Raw genomic sequence first — 21,080 nt, forward strand, 5'->3', positions numbered from 1 at the left:
GGGACTTCGGATGTCAATGACGCTCCCCTGGCGAAGGCAGCGTCAATTTCGCCGACTTAGAGCTCCTGAAATATTTAAGATGGCACAGTGTGACGGTCACCCGAGTTTCGAGCGCAAAAAATCCTCGGCTAAGCGCAAAACTGAATTGAATCACACTTCATCCTTTTCTTCCTCTCAATCACTTGGCAGTATTACAAATGCGTATTTTTTATCTCGATGAAAAGCTCATAAACCAGTTTGATGAGTATTTTTCGTATTTTAATTCACAGAATGCTAATTAATATTTTGCACAAACCTAAGAATTTTATTCTGAATATGCATAACTATTTCCATGGGTTAGCGATAAGCAAAACTACCAGATGAGCCAGATCTTAGTGCGGCTGCTTTGCCCTCATGATATGAGTGGCCATAGGTTTACAAATTCATATTCCTCATGTTTACAAAAAAACTTAATTTCGAATTAGCAAATGAATGGGAGCCATAGTAATAATAGTTCAGGTCATTTAAAATTACATAGTCATCACATAATCACAATTTTAACCCCAATAGTGATCTCAGTTATTTATTGACACGTCTGTTTAAATGTTTTTGATATTTAATTGTTTTCTCCATTTCCGAAAGATAAAAAAAATTATTTTCCCACCGCATATTTTGCCAAAGTCTCGCTCCCTTCCCTCCAGGGGATTAAATAATTCTCCTTACTTGGCCTTTCTGCTCCGATGGGAAAGCAGTAGGGGAGAGGTAGGGGAGTTGAAGATCCTGGGTCCGCGTACGACCTCTGCGACGGGCGTGATGGGATCAACTGCCCTGCCGTAGGATCCCCGTTCCCTCCTCCCCTTAAGCCCACCTGCTCTTTCATGATCCGTCGCTATCAAATATTCCTCGTCCCTCGCAGAGTTGAGCTCATCCACACGGAACACATGATATTGTTCCACTCTCAGAATCCTTTCAACTTGACCGATTGAAGTGAGATTTTGTTTCAAATCAACCCTCGAAGACTCTCTCTCTCTCTCTCTCTCGCCTCAATCCTCCTCCTCTCGTTCAACGTTTTCAAAGATAAACTTTTTTCCGAAGATAACATAATGAGATCCTGTCTTACCTTGCTGTAGACGTAGTCCTTTTCTTGGTAAATTTTTCTTAATACTACAGGTCTTTATGCGAGTAGTCTTTTATGGTTTGCTGATACAGTCTTCTAATAATATTAACTCCACCACCCACAGTACTTAGAACCTTTAGCAGGGTATGTGATTTAAAACTACATTATTTGATTTAAGATCGATTCAAGAAGACTTAAAAGCAGCATGGTTGTAACTTTTTAGGAATACTTAGAGGTTGGATGTTATTAAAAATCCTCAAACGGAATTAATTCATCCAAATTGTTCATTGATCATGGATTAATATATCAAAGAAATGATCGTACGATCAGGAAATAGCCTTCAGTAGTCTACAAGGAATTTGAAGAACAATGGTTAAGCCATTCACGTCCGATTTAACCAATTTATGGTTATATTTTTTTTATTTTTAACGGTTTCGTTTTGTCCATTGATGCTGATAGATACTCACGTGAAATGAAATAGTCAAGATAATCACATTCACGTGGCATGTAAGTTAATTGATCAATGAAATAATTAAAAATTAAAGATTGTATAATTATTTCCCAGTTGAAATCAACAGTGCTGAACACTTGGAAGGCTATTTTTCAATACTAGCCCCTACTCGAGTAATGAGGTCGGTAATTTGCCACGAGAACATTGGAAAATCAAACCGCTGAGAATACGGTCCTGAATATTGGTACAGAACGGGTGTCCTTTCCAAAATAAGCATGCATTAAAATTATGACAATTTTAATTACTTCAGTTACCTAGTAATTATCTCTTCTGGTGTATTTTGGCCTTTTGATTTATTTTTGCCCTCCGTTCACACTTGAGAGTACATTTTGAATAATGATGATGTTGGATATGATGATTATCGAACAAAACAGGAAAAACCCTCAAGCAATTTTCATTTCTCAGCTATGAACTTGAAATATCTGCATCAAATTCTCAGCTATAACTCTCCTAAATTAATTTTATTCGTTAAATAATGTCCTGCATGCAGACAAAAGTTCTTATAATGACATTTTGGAAACAACCCATGATGAAATAAAACTAATAATAGGGAATTAAACTTCTAATTAGAACTACAGTACGAGAAAATTAATAAATAATGGAAACCTAATTTAAAATTTAATCGCGATTCATAAATATTTTTCCAGAAAATGCATATTTTCTCAAAATAAAATTCCCGTGTTTTGAATCTTGAATGTTTGTTCTTGCGGTTAAAATTTTGATGATGATAACCTTAACTCTTATTTCTTTTGGCGTATTTTCTTTATCAAGCCTCAGAATTCGGTATTCTCCTCTTTATGTACCCTCAAAAAAACATATAACCTACCGAGAAAGACTTTAGCAAGAATATTAATTATATATCGAGTAATATATTATAAATATGTTTATTTTCAAGTTTCGCGAACCATAGTTATTAAGGTAAAAGTGACAATCATCATAGAATATTGAAAATATACTCCAATATATGTCCTACGTTCAAATTTTTTCAGAGGATGAAATAACGGTCGCAAGTTTTATTGCATTTATTTTTTTTTATTTCAAAAACTTTGAGGACCTCTTATTAGGTTACCATTTTCAGATGTTTTCCTTGCACGTAGTCGTGTCATGCTTTATTTCCCTGACACTTTCCATTATTTTTTTCTCATTTTGCTACAAAAATTAGATTTCAAAGATGTCTATAGTAGCTACAGGAATCCATTTAAGCTTGATCGCATTTTTTTATCAAATACCTGTTTCTTGCGAGCGTGTCACAGGATTTTCAAAACCAGAGTTTTTTTATAGATATTTTCACGATAAACACCATCGTATCAGCCTTTGAAACTTGCCGAAACACTTTTTATCTCATAGTGATTCGTGCTCGAAGTCAGTGAATACAATGACACCATAGACCCTAGGTTAAAAAAAATAATCGGTTCTTCCTATTTTGTAAAACAAGTGACTCGAAAGATGATTATAATACGTAAAACCTAATCTTTAACAGCAGCGGAAGAAAAACGCGTACATGGAATGTATAAAAAGTATCGGGAACATTTTCGGAAAAAAATATTTATTTCAGATATCGCTGCAATTCCTCACTAGTCTACAAAGTGCATCCCTGAGCGTCGACACACTTAAGCCAACGGCTTTTACGTGACTAGAAGGCTCCCTGGTAGGCGGAATTAGGAAGGTCCTGAAGGGTCCGCGAGCAAACTTCTTTGACGGCACTTAGGATCATATGGTGTTGTAATTTGAGGGAGGATTTTCTTTTGGAATAAAAAATAGTCTGCCGCGGCCAAGTTGTGACTGTAAGGGGGTTGGGGAATCGTCGTGATTACGTTGCAGAAGGTCTTCGTAAGCAGACGATCGACTCTGCTCTTGGTCGTTCGTCAAGACCTTCGGGACGAGTTTAGTGGATATCTTTTGCATCGCCAAAGTATCAGTGATAATGTTGTACACTGTCATCTTATCAATGACAATGAGACCTATAATCATGCGCACCGATGGTCTGAATTCAGCAATATACGCAAACATCAGGAAAAAATAGCTACTGATACTTTTTATACAATCCTTGTATCTATATAATCATTTTGTCTGTGTATATCTCCTATTAAATGGAGCGTATATTTGTGCTAGTAAATTACAGCTAACTCATCTGCAATTATTTCATAAATGTACATCATCCATAGAGAATTTCAAGGCCTCCGCTATCTCCCTTTTGCGTCTTTCTTGCTCTGTTGGCCCAAGAGTGGAAAACGATAGGTTACAAATGAGGGAAATGACCGCATTGGGGCATGTACAGTTGTACATACGGTAATCATAGGGATATAAGAAAGATAATGATAACAAAACAATCAGAGGTTGGTTTGGTCATCTGGGCGTAAATTGGAAAGACTCCGGAGCGAAGGTCGCCGTGTTATGTATAGCTAAATGGAAAGAATTTACACAGGGCAATCGTATTATTTAAAATAAAATTGAGATAGCCCTATCCTATGGGAAGCGGACCCCAGTAAATTCAGAGTGGGTAAGTAATGGAATATTATCAATTGTAATTTATCAGATCTGACTAAATTGATTGCGATTCAAAATTTCGTCTCGACCTGTAGTTACAGATGAGAAATTGGCATTGCATGGATGAATCCATTGAGGGGGCTTTCGCGAGAAAATTAATGAAGTAAAAAGGGGAAAACATAAAGGAGAAAGACATGGGATGCAGTTGTGGGGGAAGAGAAAGATCGTAGTTAGGTGGGGGAGATTCGACGACTTTTGAAGCATTTAAAAACCTTGGGGAGCGAGCAGTGGAGTTTAAATGCGACCAGTGGTAAGAATTTGATAGCTTGTAACTTAATCGCTGTTTGAGATTGTTAAAGTAGACGGAAACAGTTTTTTTAAATTGAAAATAAAAACGCAATTAAAATGTATTCTTGAAATATTTCTATTGAATAACAGTGTCGTCAGTTGGCGTACCTTCTCGTGGGCGGATGCATACAGCCGGATACAGCCAACATATACAGGCGGATGCCTTTATTTGTTGGCCATTATAAGTTCTGTAAGGTAGCGTAATACTCCGTGCGATAAAAACGAGGATAGATTGACGTGAAAGTGAAATGTATGAAACTTATATGAAATAAAATTGAAGGAATATTATTAGTCAGTTGTTAAAAGTTTTTATTTGTGGTCACGGTAATCTGTAGACTCGATTAAATACGAAATTTTCGGAAGGGTGAAGCGTACATAGTTTACAAAAGTACGGCGATATTATAGGATTGCCTATGGTGGTATGCATTGTATCTTCAAAACATAAGGGAGGTGGTTGAGCGATGTGGAAATTTCTATGGGGTAAAAATCATTCACCTTGACCGGGATTCGATCCCTGGAGGTCCGGTCGAGTGCCTTAGCCAGTTGTGCTACTGAGGCGCCCTCTTCCTTTCCAAAATTCATGGACATTTGAAAAGTTGAATTTTTGGCGAATAATTTTTACACTTTGAAATTGTTGCATTATAATGCGCATAAGAAGATGACTCCGTTTTAAGTTAATCCCGTGATTACTCCGGCTGTTTCTTTGAATTTTCAGGCGGAGGATAGAAAAACGGTTAAGATAGCAATAAACAAAGGGACAAGACAATAATTGAACGTTACCACTATTTTGTTTTCCAATAGTGCATGAAGAAAATTGTAAGATTTATGTAGAGAGCTGAGAGCAAGAATTAAGGTATATGGAAGTCTTATTGAGTCAGAGTTATATATGACAAATTTTAACCAGCCAGAAAGCCAATAGATTGAAGTCATTTGTTCAATATATCACATGATCTGTGTGAAAAGAGTAGGTTACTTTATGTTACATTAGAAGTAATTGTGCAAGAAATATAAGCTAGCATTGAAATAGGAGGGCATAAATTGAAGACGATGGAATAAATCCCGTAATTGGACGAACGTATGAATAGGTGTAAGAGAAATATGAGAATTTTGTCGTCAAAAGAATAATTGATTAGGAGCAGAGAGTTGATCAAAATAGACTTCACGTGAAGATGAAAGATAAGTGGAGGCTTTCCATAAGAACTGATGCGTTATATAGTTCAAAGACCTGGTCTTTGAGGAAAGAAGATGAATGGAAATTGACGGCTCTTAGATGTGGGTATGGGGAAGGGTTCACAAAGTATGCAAGACAGAGAGGAAAGGTAAACGAGGAAGTATTGGATAGTTTGGGGAAGATGGAAAGTTGTTGGGAAAATTTGGAGAAGGCAGAGGTGGAGGGAGAGGTTATTGAGAGGTAGTGGTGATATGTCGTGGCATGAGGTAGAACGAGAGATTTTAAACGGAAAGAATAAAATAGAGAAATGATATTGGAAAGGTCAATAATGGGTAGAAAGAATAAGGAACTAAGAGGTGTAACAATTCATTGCAAGAGATAAGTATTTAATATGGACAGAGAGGTTTTAGAATTTCACTTTTAAATGTGACAGTATAAACTATTTGTTGGCTTCGGAGTCAAGCTTTTAGTTGGCAAGATGATACAAAATGAAATATTTTCTATATTCTTTGGTGTTATTGATTTTATTTCGACAATTTCAGTTTAATTAAGTTAGGTGGAATTAAATTAAATCTTATTTGTTATTTTACCTCTTTATAGGTCTAAAAATGTTCGATGTGCCGCAAATGTTCACAAAAATTAATTATTATATTTTGAATATTTGCTTAAAAATAAAAATTGTGTGGTTCTCTTCTGCTTTGCTTACGCTTCGACTTTAAATCAGGCTTCCACAAGTACCTAAATTTGAGAAAACCGTGCATAAGTACAATGTGTGTGAGGTATGAGCCTGTAAGTGTAAGAAGACCAAGTAGAGAAAATATTGGCCAACGGCGACTTTTCACTGAACGTCACTCCCCCTCTTACCTAATGCCAGTTGCGGTCACCTGCAAAGGTCAACCCACATCAGTATTTTGAATATACCATCAATCTTAATCAGTGACAGAAAATGCTAACTCACCCAATGTTTTTTTTTTAATCGTACCCATCCGCCTTTCTGTCTGATAAGTCTAAAATAACCGTGGCTAGTTTCTCATCCATCGAAGAAATTAACTTATAGAGTTACTCAATCAGCATTAGTTTTTACCTGAACATTATCACTTTATGTTAAGCCTTTGAAGGAAAAAAATTGAATGTATAACCTGAATCTAAACTATTAATGTCTCTCATTTCCAAGTCTGAGTGGAATTAAAAAAAACTCGACCACCCTGCTATCTCAAGGGCGAGCCTCTCGAGCTATGTTATTCTATCAAACTTTTGCAGATTATCGTTAAGATTTCCAGAGAACCTCTCCAAAAAGTGTTTGCGAATTCAATCAACGGTGGCGAATGATGTAATTCCGCCATGCTTTGAGAGTTGGATTACTTCATTCGCCGCTCTAGATTGAAAAAAAATCTTTGAGGCAAAACTGAATTTAAGTCTTTTCTCCCCACTGACTTGATCCACAAAGTGAGCTCTTACGGCGGAGGTTAAAGTGTGGACTCAATTTTCACACGCGTTAATGAAAATAGTCAATAGCAAAAAGGATAATCACTTGGACGGGACATACTGCAGAGCCAAGAGTACCGAAATCATCGGATTTTTTTCTGTATGCATCGTGCCGGAAAGCTGAAAAACACCTTTGCATAAGAAACACTTGGTTTATCCACATAAAATTTAATCACGACCTAGGTTTCGACGCTCAACGTCATCATCAGGTAAAATACAGGCCAAAATCTTTCTTTATATACTAGAAGGAATGGTATAAAGAAAGATTTTGGCCTTTATTTCACCTGATGATGACGCTGAGCGTCGAAACCTAAGTCGTGATTAAATTTAATGTGGAAAAACCAAGTGTTTCTTTTGCAAATATGTATCGTTTCGACAAAGTGACACCTGAAGTTATCCCCTTTCTGAAAAACACCGTTATATCCAGGAAAATCATTGTAAAATGTAAATGGTAAATCAGGTGCTCTCATCCAGACGGATTACCTGGACTTAGGTCTACTCATTCCTTTTTTGGATACGTAGTTTGTATGAGCTTTGTTTTTGAATGAAAACACGAATGTTCCGCTGTCCTCAGTATAAGGTCATCGATCAAAAAGAAGTAGTTTCCGGCGAGACAAAATCGCCCAAAATCGACAGAGGACACCAAAATATGACCGTATTTCTTCTTCTGGCACCTGTCACATGGCAGATGATGAACATCACAATTGTTAATGGCTCCTGCTGATACCACGGAGCTAAAATCCATTCATCACTTTTGATGATATAAATTTTAAAAATATTGCAAGTTCTAATGCACTTATGAATAAAATTAAAGAAAAAATAATCTGTTCAGCCATAATTTACGACGCCGACTTTTGAAGCCTTGTGTTTATAGATACAAAGCAATAAATTCAGAAAAAATATCACGGCTCGCTCCCGGCATGAAATGGTGGAAAAAAATCCCTATTTGGTTTATTCAGTCATTAACAGTGGAATCAAAGGTAGGATTTGATACGGTCAGGAAAATGCTGTATAGTGTCCCGGTCTTATAATATCAAAACACATAAAATTCTGAATCGCGCCGAACACAACACTTAGCATAAAATGAAATTCGATAAGCCAGTTTTTAGCTCCAATCAAATTCTACCTAATCTTTTCATCCCTCTCCAACGCTTAACCAATTTGCCCACTCCTACACTATTCGTTATTCGTATTTTTAACAAAACACGTAAATCCTTAAGTGGAAATTGAAGTTCTACGAAATTATCGAAATATGCGGAGTCCACACATGTTATCTCCATTTTTCTCCTCTTGCCTCGGGCGAAACATGAACAATACTCCGGGAAAAATAGAGTTGCAAAACCTTAGACTGTCATATTGCCATGGGACTGTATCGCAAATATTCGCAACCGGTTAAAAAATAATGAAAAAAGTGCACATACAATCCGAGTGCGCCAAAAAACATGGGTACCCTTAACTGTCTATCGCCCGGCAGTGGAGAGGGACACGCGGGCGTGTTTACATAATGGTATAGTATCCGGTCCCCTGGCGGCTCAATTTCCACGTTTTGTGCCCTGGCTGCAGGGCCCTCTGCACCCCCACGCACCTCCCACTCATTCCCCTTGTAATTTCCCCCCCGCCCCACTCCCGGCTCTCTCGTTCCCACGCCCCCACTCACCCGTCCTCCTCTCCGAATGGATGGCTGGGGAAGGGATAAGGGGAGGTAAAAGGGGCGGCCGGCGGGTTCCCGACTCCCGGAGTCACCCAGTCTGCGCCGTCTCCGTCCCACCATCACCCTCCCCCGCGCACCAAGGAGGGAGCTCTGCGTTTGGGGGCAGTATCACCGTCGCCGGAGTCCACTCCACCTTCTCGGCGGAATCACGCTCTTCCCTTACCGGCTTGGACCTCGCGGTCGATCCCGACGCTACGCCTGGCACCATGCGCTCGACTCCCCGCTGAGCGGGACGGTCTGCGCCGGACGCGGAAGTTTTTGGCCGGAAGGACGTCCGCTTCTCCGGACGATTCCTCATCGGCTAAGTCTACACAACGCCGACGGTCGTGGCGTGGATGTATCCACGGGCGGCAACCCCATCGCCTCCGGCGAGGGATACCGCGGTGGTGTCGGTCTAACCGTACTTCACGTGTCAGGGATAGCCGATCTCGTCCGCAGCGACCGGAGTACCCGTGGCTTCCGGGCCGGTGTGGCCTCAATCCCCGCTTCGAGGAATGGGTCCAACCCCTGTGCTCGTGACGTGAAACTTATCATTTCTCAACTCCCCTCCCCCGATTCCCCCCGCTGTATCCTTTTATCTTCTCCCCCCAACCCAACATATACCCCACTTCTACCGCGTCGAGCGACGAGAGGATTATTATTCCCCGTTCGTGAGGAAAGTGTTCTCCAAGCAGTCACGAATCCGTGAACTGGCTCGGAATAAATTGGCCCCCGACTACATTCCTCCCAGAAGTCCCGGAGTGATTATCTGAATTACTGAAGAACTGGGCTATGGGAATGTGTTTATCTTCCATCTCGTACGGAGAGAGAACGAGAGAGGTTTCTCGATGAACTGCCGGCGTGATTTAGGTCGCGGTGCGCTGCCAGTGAAGGAGTGTAATCGTTTGTGCCCCGATATCAATTAGATCTTTCCCGGGTACGGCGAGTCGTAGGAAGGGTACGTGTTGTGAGCCGTCGCGTATTGTGAGAAATTGTTCGAGACGTCACTCTACCAATAAGCACATTTCATATTTTTCAACATTTACCGGTACCTGAGAATCCGCATGTGTTTTGTTTAACTCTGTAAAATAAGTGGTAACTGTCTTTTTGCCGCGAGAGGAAAGGAATGAGAAGTTGATTTTCGCGTTGCGGGCCAAAATTTAATCCCAAGTCGTCAGCATTCCAGTTGAGTCATCATGAAATTTTAGAACTATTCTCGTTGGATTCATCCTTCACAACTACGCAGATTCGTCTTAACTATTGGCGAGAAGGCTCATATGAGAATCATATAAGGATAAGGATACCTTTCCTTGCTGAAGTTGAAATTGTGAAATCTTGGGCTAAGAGTTACTTGAAACTCAAAGGCGATAACTTTAATTATTTCAATTTGCTGGAAAAAAAAGGAAGACGGAAGCAAAGCTTCTCTCCTTTTGTGCTTAATCAAGTCAAAGGAGGGTGAATTTTAGCTTATCCCTCGGCTTCAGAAAGCATTAAGCGATGGAAGCCAAATCTTTCCGTTAGGCCATCTTATATTTGGAAACTTTTCATCTGAAAATTCCGTCCTTATTGGAGAGGAAACTTTCAAATATAATGAGAGGAATTGTGAGAGATTCGAATAGATCAGAGAGTCCCTTTCTTCGGAAGCGATACACTAATTATCTCCACTTCGAACCCTCCTTTTGAAGTAATTAGGCCGGTAGCTTTCAATTCATTTTAATTCAAATGCTCAATGAGAAAGCTTCAATTGTTCCGATGAAAGAAGCATTGAAAAGGACGAATCTAAGCGTTCATCTGCACCAGAAATAAAAAAAAATTTGGATAACACTTGCCCAAGAGACCTGAAATATTTCAGTAGCACTTCAGGAAACTTTGGTTGGACACTCTTCCGCCTTATAGGATACCAATTCGGTCTGTGGCTATGAATCATTCGGTTTTCGTGACGGACGGAAAGACAATCTATTTTTCGCGCTGCAGAGATCCTCCCTCCCTCCTTTACTCAGTGCTCGCCCCAGTATTTCCTCACGTGAATTTCCAATGAGCTCCATCCCACGTGACCGCCTCTTCAGGATCTAACTTTCCTTACGGTGTGGGAGCGCAACCCTACCTGTCCGTCCCGAGGACAAACAAAGAGTCGAGCGCTCAGTGTGTTCCGGGAAGCGGACTTTCAAAGGAGAAGCCACACATTTTCAAGTGCGTGCTCCCTACTCCCCCCCCCCAATTTACCTCCCTCCCACATCGTTCGGAGCGGAGCCCCGTGCAGTGTCGTGTTCTCCGAAGAGGACTACAACGCTCGATTCTTCCTCCCTCCCTCTGCTTTCTGCCAAGGGCTTTTGGCCAACGCGGCCAAGGCAGTTTTGCAACGAACTCCCTTCGATTGCCGATATATCGACCTTTCTCCATCGGTCGGTTCGCCATATCAATAATTCCAAGTCTTTTAAGCATTTGATGGGGAAGTGTTATCTGGTCTCATCATCTTGGTGCCGTTAATGGTCCTCGGGAGTGTGTTGGGCGAAGTATGTGAACTTTGACTTCTAACGTCCTCGATCTTGGGAGTCCGTGGCTCTTTCAGTGGATTCTTTGCTGAAGTTTTCATCATGTTGGAAGTCCTGGCAAGCGTTTCACATTTTGCAGGTAAATGAAGCGTGTGAAGCGAAATTAACTGATAATGGTTTTTGGATATTATTGTTTTATTGTGAGCTTAAACTTTAAAGTGTGATTGCTACTCTGGAGCTATTTCATCGGTATGATAATTGAGTGAATTATGCTAACATATTACCTAATTATTGGTAATATGTTTGTATTGCATTCAAAAGGACTCCGTATTACATGAATTCATCAGTTATTCTAACACAAGACAAGTATCAAAGAAACTGCGGAAGATATAGCGGCCGTAACTAACATCCCCTAAGGCGCATTACAGTGCAAAAATTTCAAAGCGTAGAATGTATTCTCCTTGAATCGGAAATTGATAGATTGGGGTTCATAACCCGGGTCGAGGTGAATGATTTTTACACTTTGAAATTGTTGTATTGTGATAAGATGAATTTATTCCTCAGACTCTATTAATGGCCTTCAATTCATATTTAATGTTTCGGAATAGCAAAAGAACCTGTCTAAGGATTAACCGCTCGTAAATAGTCAGTGAAATTGCTCTTATAGTAGGAAAGGTAATGTCTAATGCTTAATAGCTAATTTCACGGTTTTCCCCACTAAATCATTTAATTAAAAATCACTTCTTGAGGAGATCTTTGTTTTTGACTTCGGTAATGGCATAGATATTTAGTCTAACTTAGACGACTTGTCCCTCCTTCGCTGCATCAGAAGTACGTTTTTCAATTAATTTTCCAAATTTCATCTGCCATCTTAGCAGAGTCCTCAATTTTCTTCACAATCTGGAGTTTGAGAACAGCCCAGGCATTCAAAACAACTTGAGCGACGAATTCGTCAGAGGTCAACGCATTTATGAGATACTAATTAATAATCATTATATTTCTTATATTATTATATTTATATTCATAACCTTTCGACTTTTCAAAGTCAAAAGTTATGATATCTCTCAAAAGTCTTACAAAAATTAGCTTCCACTTGAATTTCTGGAAAAGTTTTTCACGTGTTTATAATATTTTCTTGGATATTTATGGCAGTTTTGTCGATTTAATAAACTGGGAACTCCCATTTCGTTTCTAGAGGAAAACTCGTCCTTTATCATCCCGGTTTTTCATTTCTTGCTCGCTTCACTACAGATACGCCCACACACTAATCGAAAATTATGCTCAATTATCATAATCAAGGAAATAAGACTTGAATGTATACAATTCTCTCCTTGATTCTACAAAATCTGTTTCTTCAACAATTATGTGCGTTAATGAAATATGTGAGATAAATTAGTTTTCCCTAGGCCCTTCCTATTGCGTTCTCTTAACCAACGAATAACTTTTCCATGAGATTTTATATTAGATTTCTCCTTCCATGCATTATTCCTTCCATCTATCCAGTCCCAATTTGACTAAGAACAATGAAAATGCGTGTAAAATATACGGGAATCAGAGCCATATTGGAATATTTTTAACACTTAATACACTTTACATTTCAAGCAGCTTCCATTTTAAACCATACTTCCATTTTAAACCACCTTTCATAAACCTTTTTAATGACGAATCCTTGGACGAAATCAAACGTCCTTGTCCCAGAATACGCCAACGTATCATACGTGTCGTGTGTCACATAGGTAAGCGTATTAACCAGGGTATGAAGTCTTAACTGAGACTGTTATTCCCCCGTACGTGTATCATATAATTTACGCAGTTTGTCTCGAGAGTTTCTCTACATTGTGCAGTTTTCATACAATGCAAGTGTCGTTACATTTGGGGCGAACGCTTCTGGACGCCTCCGGCCAGAAGCGTTCGCTCCGGCGCTAGATGCGGGTGTAGCCGCGGGGATTCATATCGGCGCTTCCACAGCCGCTACTCTACACATTGGCGAAATGCACTCCTGCTCTTAACCAACTCCTACGTCAGGTGTAAGAAAGCTGGTAATTCTGGAGGAAAATCAGTTAGATTCAAGGTCGATTGCGAAAGTTCATTATGCTGAATTAGGCAGGAATTAAGTTATTTTTTCATTTCTCATTTTTATTTGAACAAAAACTGGCAAGAGGGCCTGAAACGTGATGAAGGTACAAAATTTAGCCAAAATAATTTTGCCATAGCGGCCAGATAGACACAAGAGTGAATTAATGGGAGATGAAAAAGGGATACTTGCGGTATGATGCCGCGCCAGTTTAACACTACTAAATTCAAGCTGAATGTGTATTTCATAAAAAACTAGTAGCAACAGTGATATTTCCTTAGCGTCTCCTGGTCTGCGTTTTAATTTAACGTTCTTTCGTTCGTTAAACTTGAGGATATCGTGAAAGAAATCGTGGGAGGGGAAGATTTTCAAATGCAGATCAGGGATTAAATTCGATAATCATATTGTTTGGCGGCCGGACTGATCCTTGAAGTCAAGTTCATGAGCAATATGCCATGAAATAGCAGGGAATAATCACAGTAAAAGGAAATATTTATCATAGCATAGGGTTCCTCGGGCGGCTGCAAAAACCATCCTTAGGAACGAAATGCTTACTAATGATGCCCAGGCATAGACAAGTGGGTCAAAAATTTTCTAATGTGACTTTTCACATTGGGAGTAATTCTATTTCGAGTTAAGAACAGTGGCCTTTTTCGAAGGCGCCTTTTTCGGAGAACATTTGATGTGGAGTATCGTGGTACTTCAACGTCATTCATATCTTTTAAACTTCACTATCATCAATTAGTTCTAACAGAATCCTAGTGACTAAGTATGTATTCATTATGAGGACCTTAGAATTGATGCGATACTTGGTACTTTTGTTTCTTACTTCCGATGAAACCCGTTCCTAGTCTTTTCAGTCCGAATTCGACGAGACATTTGAATACTGGCGAGTTATTATTACCAAACTTTAAGGCTTCTAGTGAATATTTCGATTGATACATGATAAAGTGTTGAGTTTCCCATTGGTCATGGCTATCCTGCGCCGTGTAATCCGATTGATATGAGAAAAAATGTTACTTCTGTCCCCGAGAAGTTATTCAAAGTCACGGTATTCATGTTGCCATGCCGGCACCTCAACTTCCAGAGCGCAGTTTATAAAACCTAAAACTCGTTTTACAAGTCTTATGAGTCCATTTTTTTATTTTATATGCCATGTATAAACCAAATTCACACAGCGTGTAAGGTAGGCAAAATAAGTTCTGCACCATTTTTTTTTACGACAGCGGACTTCGTATTTGTGAATTACTGATATATCAACTTTTATTGTCGAGAAACGGAATCCCCCAATCCCAGCGATATTATATTAAGTACACTGACGAAAAAGTGACGGGAGAATTTGCCGCATCGCTTATTTCATGCCTAAGGATAATATAAATGGTATCGCACCCCTTTTTTAAAACACTGAAGGTCTATTAAAAGGGTTGAGTGGCACCTCCAAGCGCCCACGTTACCATTCAACTTTCACTTCCTTAATTAAAAGATTCCCCGTTGAGCCTAACGTTTCATTCATATTACGGCGGCGAGTTAACTCGACTCTCCATGGTGGAGAAGAACGCCGGCGAATGAGTTTGCCGCGTCAGGTTGTTCCAGTGGGTGCAGAGAAATCTTCCGGAACGACGTCGGCATTGCGATCAAAATACTTTTATGGCATGGAAATGGATGTTCCCGGAGCGACAATTTTACCAAGTCGTATCCGCCAAGGGATTGAGCCATGAATTTTATCCACCCTGAATCGAGATGACGGATAACGAAGTGGCTCTAAGATGGAAGCGCCACTCCGAACAATGAAAATTAAATGGCGTAATTAGGAAGAGCGAGCGACGGAAGGTAGAAACGGGAGATGTGGGGGGGGGGAGGTGTGCGGGGTTAATAGTGGTAAATTAATGCGCCCTCGCGGCACTATACGGGAAGGGATGCGAAAGGCACTTTTGCGAGGGAGGGCTGTAATTATGGATTAGGGAGAAATAATTAACGGCGTCGCGGAAAAGAAACGGGGACAAGCGTTTAAAAATTTTCGCAAAATACGCATCTTAATTTGAAATTCAAGGGGTATTAGTCAATCAGAAGACGGCCGTACGGAAACTGATCGTATTCGTAATCATGATATTTCAAAATTTCAATTCTCGTTAAAATATATCCAATATAGTTTGTCTCCTTTCTTGGATGCGTTTTGGACCAAGATGGGCAAAAGAGAAGAGGCCTTCCGAAAAATAAACTGCGTCAGGAGCAGCAGCCTCCACAAAGAGGAGGGAGTTAATGATAGTGACGTTGATTGAGGATGTTAAGAAAATATCGGGAGAAAAATGGATATGTAGAGTGGTTTTGCATGGCGCAGAAACTTGGTCTTTGAAGCTAGATAAAAGGGTACTTTGTGGGTATGGAGAAGGATGGGAAAAGTAGAATGAGCGGAAGAAAAAATGAACAAAAAGGTATTAGATATGATGGGGAGGAAAGGCAATTGCTGGGAGAAATCAAAATGAGGCAAGAAAGGTGTTTTCGGAGCTTTTTAATTGGCGATGGAATACTTAAGACTGTGATAGATGGAAGGAAGTTAGGCTACCAAGGAATGGGGAGGAGAAGGGTAAAGCATATTGAACGGAATGAAGGAGCGTAGGATGTATGCGCAATTGAAGAACAATTTAATGTACTTTGGAGTATCCTGTTGTGTCTTATTATACGATAATATGAGTTGCGGCCGTTAAGTCTATGTCTATTCAAAACTAAACCTGAACGCTAGACTACCAAATAAAATAAAAGTTTGTTAAATATATAGTGTAGAGCGTTAAAACCGTTAAATTTTCATTTATCCTTTGATTAACCATTATACAAATACTCATAAAACACAAAACAGTGAAAAATTTGATAAATGATTGAACGTTCTTTATTTTGAAAATGTTAGTCAGAGGTTACTATGTTGTGATTAAATTGAACTTGTGAAACAGGAATAGCTCATATTTATCGAAATTAAAGCATTCTTGGACCGTGGAAACGTTTTTCTGGCGAATAGTTACGTCTGTATAACATTATCAGATGAGGTTTGATCAGGATTTTAATATAGTTATTATCACTTAAGATACTCGAGAGCGAATTTCAATGAAAGGGTCAATTAAATTACATTGGTTTTAATGTTCTCTGTGCGAAATTTATGAATAACATTTTATTATGATTTAAATTTAGCATCAGAAATTCATTTTCAAATTTCAAAAAATGTTTTTAATGGTGGCATTACTTGCTGGAAAAAATGGAAAAATGTAGTTCATGAAGAGCAGTAAGACACTCATTAAGAAGAACCTTTGATCTCCAGATTTTTTTTAATATTAAGAATAATTTTTATATTCCTCTATTAAATAATTTTTATTTTACCGGCCTGGATTTTCAACGCAAGTTGAGAATTCTCAATATTTGCAATAGCTGCTTATTTTGTCACGAATGTGGGCATGAATCGGAAACTAGTTAAATAGATATCGCTAAATATTTTGTTTGATTACACTTATTTTAATTTTATTGTCTAAATTCGAATTTTTCACAGAATTTAACAGAGGAAAATCTCCAATATGGGTTTTTAAATATTTATATAATAGCTGTTAGTTTAGGTTTCTGCAGATGTAGAGTTAAATTGGACCACAGAAGATAAATAGACTTTAAGTAGGCCTTGTGTAGAAGCCTTAAATAGACTGTCTATAGACAAAGAGTCATTTAATGGGAATTTTTTTTATAAATACAGCCCACTGGATGATGAGTTCGATGCATCGAAACAGGCGTCGTTGTTAAAAATAAATGTTGAAATATTTACTTCGTATTTTTATTTCTTTAGAAATAAAGATGGTGAATTCTGTGTAAAACTTTTGGTAGATAAAAGTTGATAAAACGCAATTTTGTCAACTTTTGAATTTTTCACGATATGTGCCTGAAGTCTTTTGGTTTTCAAAAGAGATCAGAGAGAGTATAAAATTAAACATCAGACCCTTGGCGAAGGGACATTCACGAACGCTGTAGTGGACCCTCAACATTCATCGCCATAAGGTAACCTAAGGTAAAAGACGAATGACATGGGCCACATTCGTCGAGCGGAAGGGCGATGGATTCAGCAAGGGACTATCAATATCCCCCGGAGGGGGTCAAAAGGAAAACGGAAACCTGGAGAAAGATAGCCTTCGGGATAGGGATAATAGCAGCCTTGGAAACAGGAATAAGATGGCCACCATTGAATAGGATTGGAGTGCTTCATGATGGCGACCTTGCTCATTTTTCAAAGTGGTGTGGGTCTACTCCTTACAAGCTTACTGAGTCAGGAAATCCTCATCCTTTCAGTAGTAAAGCGATTGAGTGGACAGATGAATGAATAATCCTTCTCACACAACTGACTAATACACAATTACCACCGAACATAAGTTAGTTTCATACGGCCGTGCGATACTTGAGCCAACTTATCCATTTATCCTATTTGTTTTTGTCATCTGTTTACCTATTCGTTTGTTCTATTTCGTTGACTTTGACCACGCTCGATTTTATATGGATGCGTATCTACAATACCATATGCAATCCGGCACGAAAGGTCGAATCGCAATACATTGCTACCCTTGAAACAGTATTCCATGATTATATCAACTTCAGTACGAAACAGCGTAGTTAAAACTTCATCATTTATAATATTTATAAAAATACTAAAGTATACCAATAATAGCATAATGCTGAAGTGTAATATATCGAGAGTAGTGATCTTCACATCAAAAATCCGGGTATTGTAAACAAATGAGCAGGCCTCAGGAAAACATCAGTGAATTCGAACAACCGAAGATGTTTTGGGAGGTACCTGATGACTGTTACGATGTATGCATGTAATGCATATCGCAGGAACTTCCTCCTGTTTAATCCACATTATTTCCTTCTACAGTTTCTCCAATAATCTACCTGCACCCAGACTTGGATTGATTTGGATTTTTGAATTTATTGTTCAATATTCATTAAAAATAATATTGTTATACTATATTTAAAACACCACGCCTGCCAGATATAGGTTTGCATTTTGAAGCATTTGACCAAATGTAATGGCCGACAGGATATCGATTGCATTGACGATTCTTAAATGCCTGAGGACATTTAGGAAAAGATTGGCTTAAATAAGATTTTGAGTCATGACCCAGCCATTTGTTAAGCTTTTGATGATGCGCCTAATAAAGGACTAGTATGCATCGTAGCCAAAATTGTCATGGGAAGGTTGGTGAGATTAAATAGTGCTTCCTCGTATCATTAGCAAATATTGCGGCGTTTTCATGCATGGAGGGAAGAAATTCCTTTTCCTATGGCGTATAGTATGTGGTTCCCCAGATGTATCTTTTAACCAGGAAATTAGGTTTCCAGGGCTCGGGTTATTTTTTCAAAGTGTGCAGAAGAAATGCAGTGCTTCGATTTCGGTGATCTCAGATCATAGTTCAAACGCTCAGTCCATTGTTTACCCACCAATCTAAGAATCTCCCTGTCTTTAGGTGTGCCTATCACTATTTTTTCAGTCTTTCCAAGGAAGATAAAATTTACCATTAATTATCACGTACTCATATATAAGGTAACATCTAGCTGCCCAATTCATTGAATTTTCTCGTGAACTACCAGAGTTTGACAGATAATTGAGGTAAAACATAGAATAGGAGGCACAATAGTCGCTAAAAATGAATTCATGAATACTGAATACTGCTAAAATACAACCAAATGGTGAAAAACGTGAGAACAATTGTAACCTCCATGCATTTGTTCACGGTTCTACGGAGCGAAGCGGGGCTTGCAATGCAAACTGACTTTACATGCAATATGCGATGATAATTAAATTGACCGTACCATTCAAAGTACTCCAAAAGAGAATAAATAGTCAATCCCAAAAATAAGTGGAATAAATCCGGGAAAAAAATTATCGCAAATAAAAGAACACATTACCAAAATTCTTCAGAATAGCAACCTTGTGAAAGGACACACCAATGTCAGCGCCTCTGCTAGGTTCCGTACGCTTCCTGGAAAGTTTCGACGGGAACCTCATTGAAACACCTCGTCACGGCCTCTTTTACGTTATCCAGCGTTCCAAAATGGTTGCCTTTCAAGCTTATTTTTATTCTTGAGAACGAAAAGAATTCCAGCGGTGCCACGCCGGGATTGTAGGGCGGCAGGGGAGTAGCATTTTCACCCTGTGCTTGGCCAGGTGTTCGGTCGCGAGGATGGCGGTGTGGGACGGCGCGTTATCGTGGCGCAGCCTCCAGTTGGCAAGCATCTCCTTCCTGATACGTTTCACTCTTTGCCGCTGCCTTTCCAGGCGAAGCGTACTCTTCTCTATCTATTCCAAAGGCACCAACTCTTTGAAGATAACGTCTATTTGAGTCGAAAATGACGACGAGAATCATTCTACGTATGTTTGGAGCAGACCCTGTATTAGCTAATGGAGTGGAAATATTGAAAATGTTTTACTCTTAACATCCCAAGCCAATGTGGTTGACACCAGAATTCCCTTCGTAACTGAGGCATTACACAGTTATCAGGATAACTTTCCTCACTTACTCGAAATCACAAACAAAATGCTATTATTTCCATATCACCACCGAAAATACGAACGTTGGAGGGGTATGGTACACAATGGCAACAGAAAATATCACTTAACACCGCAACTCCGTTAAATTCTCCGATAGTTATAAAAGTAAAATTGCCTGCCGAAATTAGATTATTTACCATTATAAGTAGAGAGCGATGTAAACCAATGCGTATCCATGCTCCCGGTCATGTTGTGAAGTGGAATTGTTACGTTGTACCCGGAGCAGTGAGAGTGTGCAAATGGGGAGGCGAAGTCGAAGAGCCGCCGGGACGCAAGCCGCTCGAAGCCGGTCGCCCCATTATCTATTCGAATGCGCCAAAATGAATGAAATTTCCAGTCTAAAAGAGCATAAAATGAACAACCTACAGCCATGAAATGGTTTTTTTACCCCGAAAAACGAACATCTTCATCCAAGTGTTCTTTGATCCCTCGCGCAAAGCCACGGCGGGACGCATATCAAGCAGACTGATACATACATACGCGTGGTATACGCTCAACGATACGATAATTTTCAGCCCACGAATTCCATTTTCCCTCAAACTTTCGAAAAATAAGCGCCTCTCAACTGCTACGGTGTAAGTATATCAGACGCGGGTGGCAGATTGAAAGCACAAATTTGGCCGTGAAGCTATGTTATTTCGGTGGACAAATTTCAGGGCAAGGTGATCTGAAGTGCTTGGCTCCTTAGTCGCGGGGGTAAATTTTCAAAAGGGGGGACGAAGGAGTGGAATTAATAGGAACGAAATCCAGTCGTCACCTGATATTCACTCTCCCCACATCATCCCCGACAGCCGAGTCCAATACTCCATTCCCACCTCCACCTCTCTCTCGCTTCACCTCCCCAGTCATCAACCCCCTGCGCGCACTTGGTAGCGCGGACAAATATACCCCGGCATTCAGCAAATGAGAGGGATACGCGATATATTTATTTTTTTCAACCTCCTGGGGCCCAAAAATGGGAGGCGTACAGAGTCTAGGGAAAAGGAGAGAGGGATGAGAAGAGGGTCTGTGGATGTGATTGAATGTAAATGGACGAGGTGCCGCTCCGAAAGGGAGGTTTTAGGGAGGAGAGGAAAACGTGTGGAGGACGATACATGGCCTTGTAGGGGATGGAGTGAGAGGGAAGGGAGGGGATGCCATCCCACCATTCAT

At 39.7% G+C, this 21,080-nt stretch overlaps 1 protein-coding gene across 2 annotated transcripts in view; it reads left to right on the forward strand.

Moving 5' to 3' along the window:
- Positions 1–21,080, forward strand: part of Syt4 (Synaptotagmin 4) — a 519,138-nt gene that overhangs the window by 426,682 nt on the left and 71,376 nt on the right. The window contains exon 1 of one of the 2 annotated variants that reach the window (XM_071594357.1): positions 8,877–11,419. The exons of the other annotated variant lie outside the window; for it this stretch is intronic. Coding sequence (XP_071450458.1) covers positions 11,383–11,419 — 37 coding nt within the window. The 5' untranslated portion in view covers positions 8,877–11,382. Of the gene's footprint in view, positions 1–8,876; positions 11,420–21,080 lie in introns of those variants that run through there. 2 annotated transcript variants of the gene reach the window in all.

This window comes from Hetaerina americana, unplaced genomic scaffold, assembly GCF_022747635.1.
Source record: "Hetaerina americana unplaced genomic scaffold, ioHetAmer1.1.p SCAF_6, whole genome shotgun sequence".
NCBI classification, from domain to species: domain Eukaryota; kingdom Metazoa; phylum Arthropoda; class Insecta; order Odonata; family Calopterygidae; genus Hetaerina; species Hetaerina americana.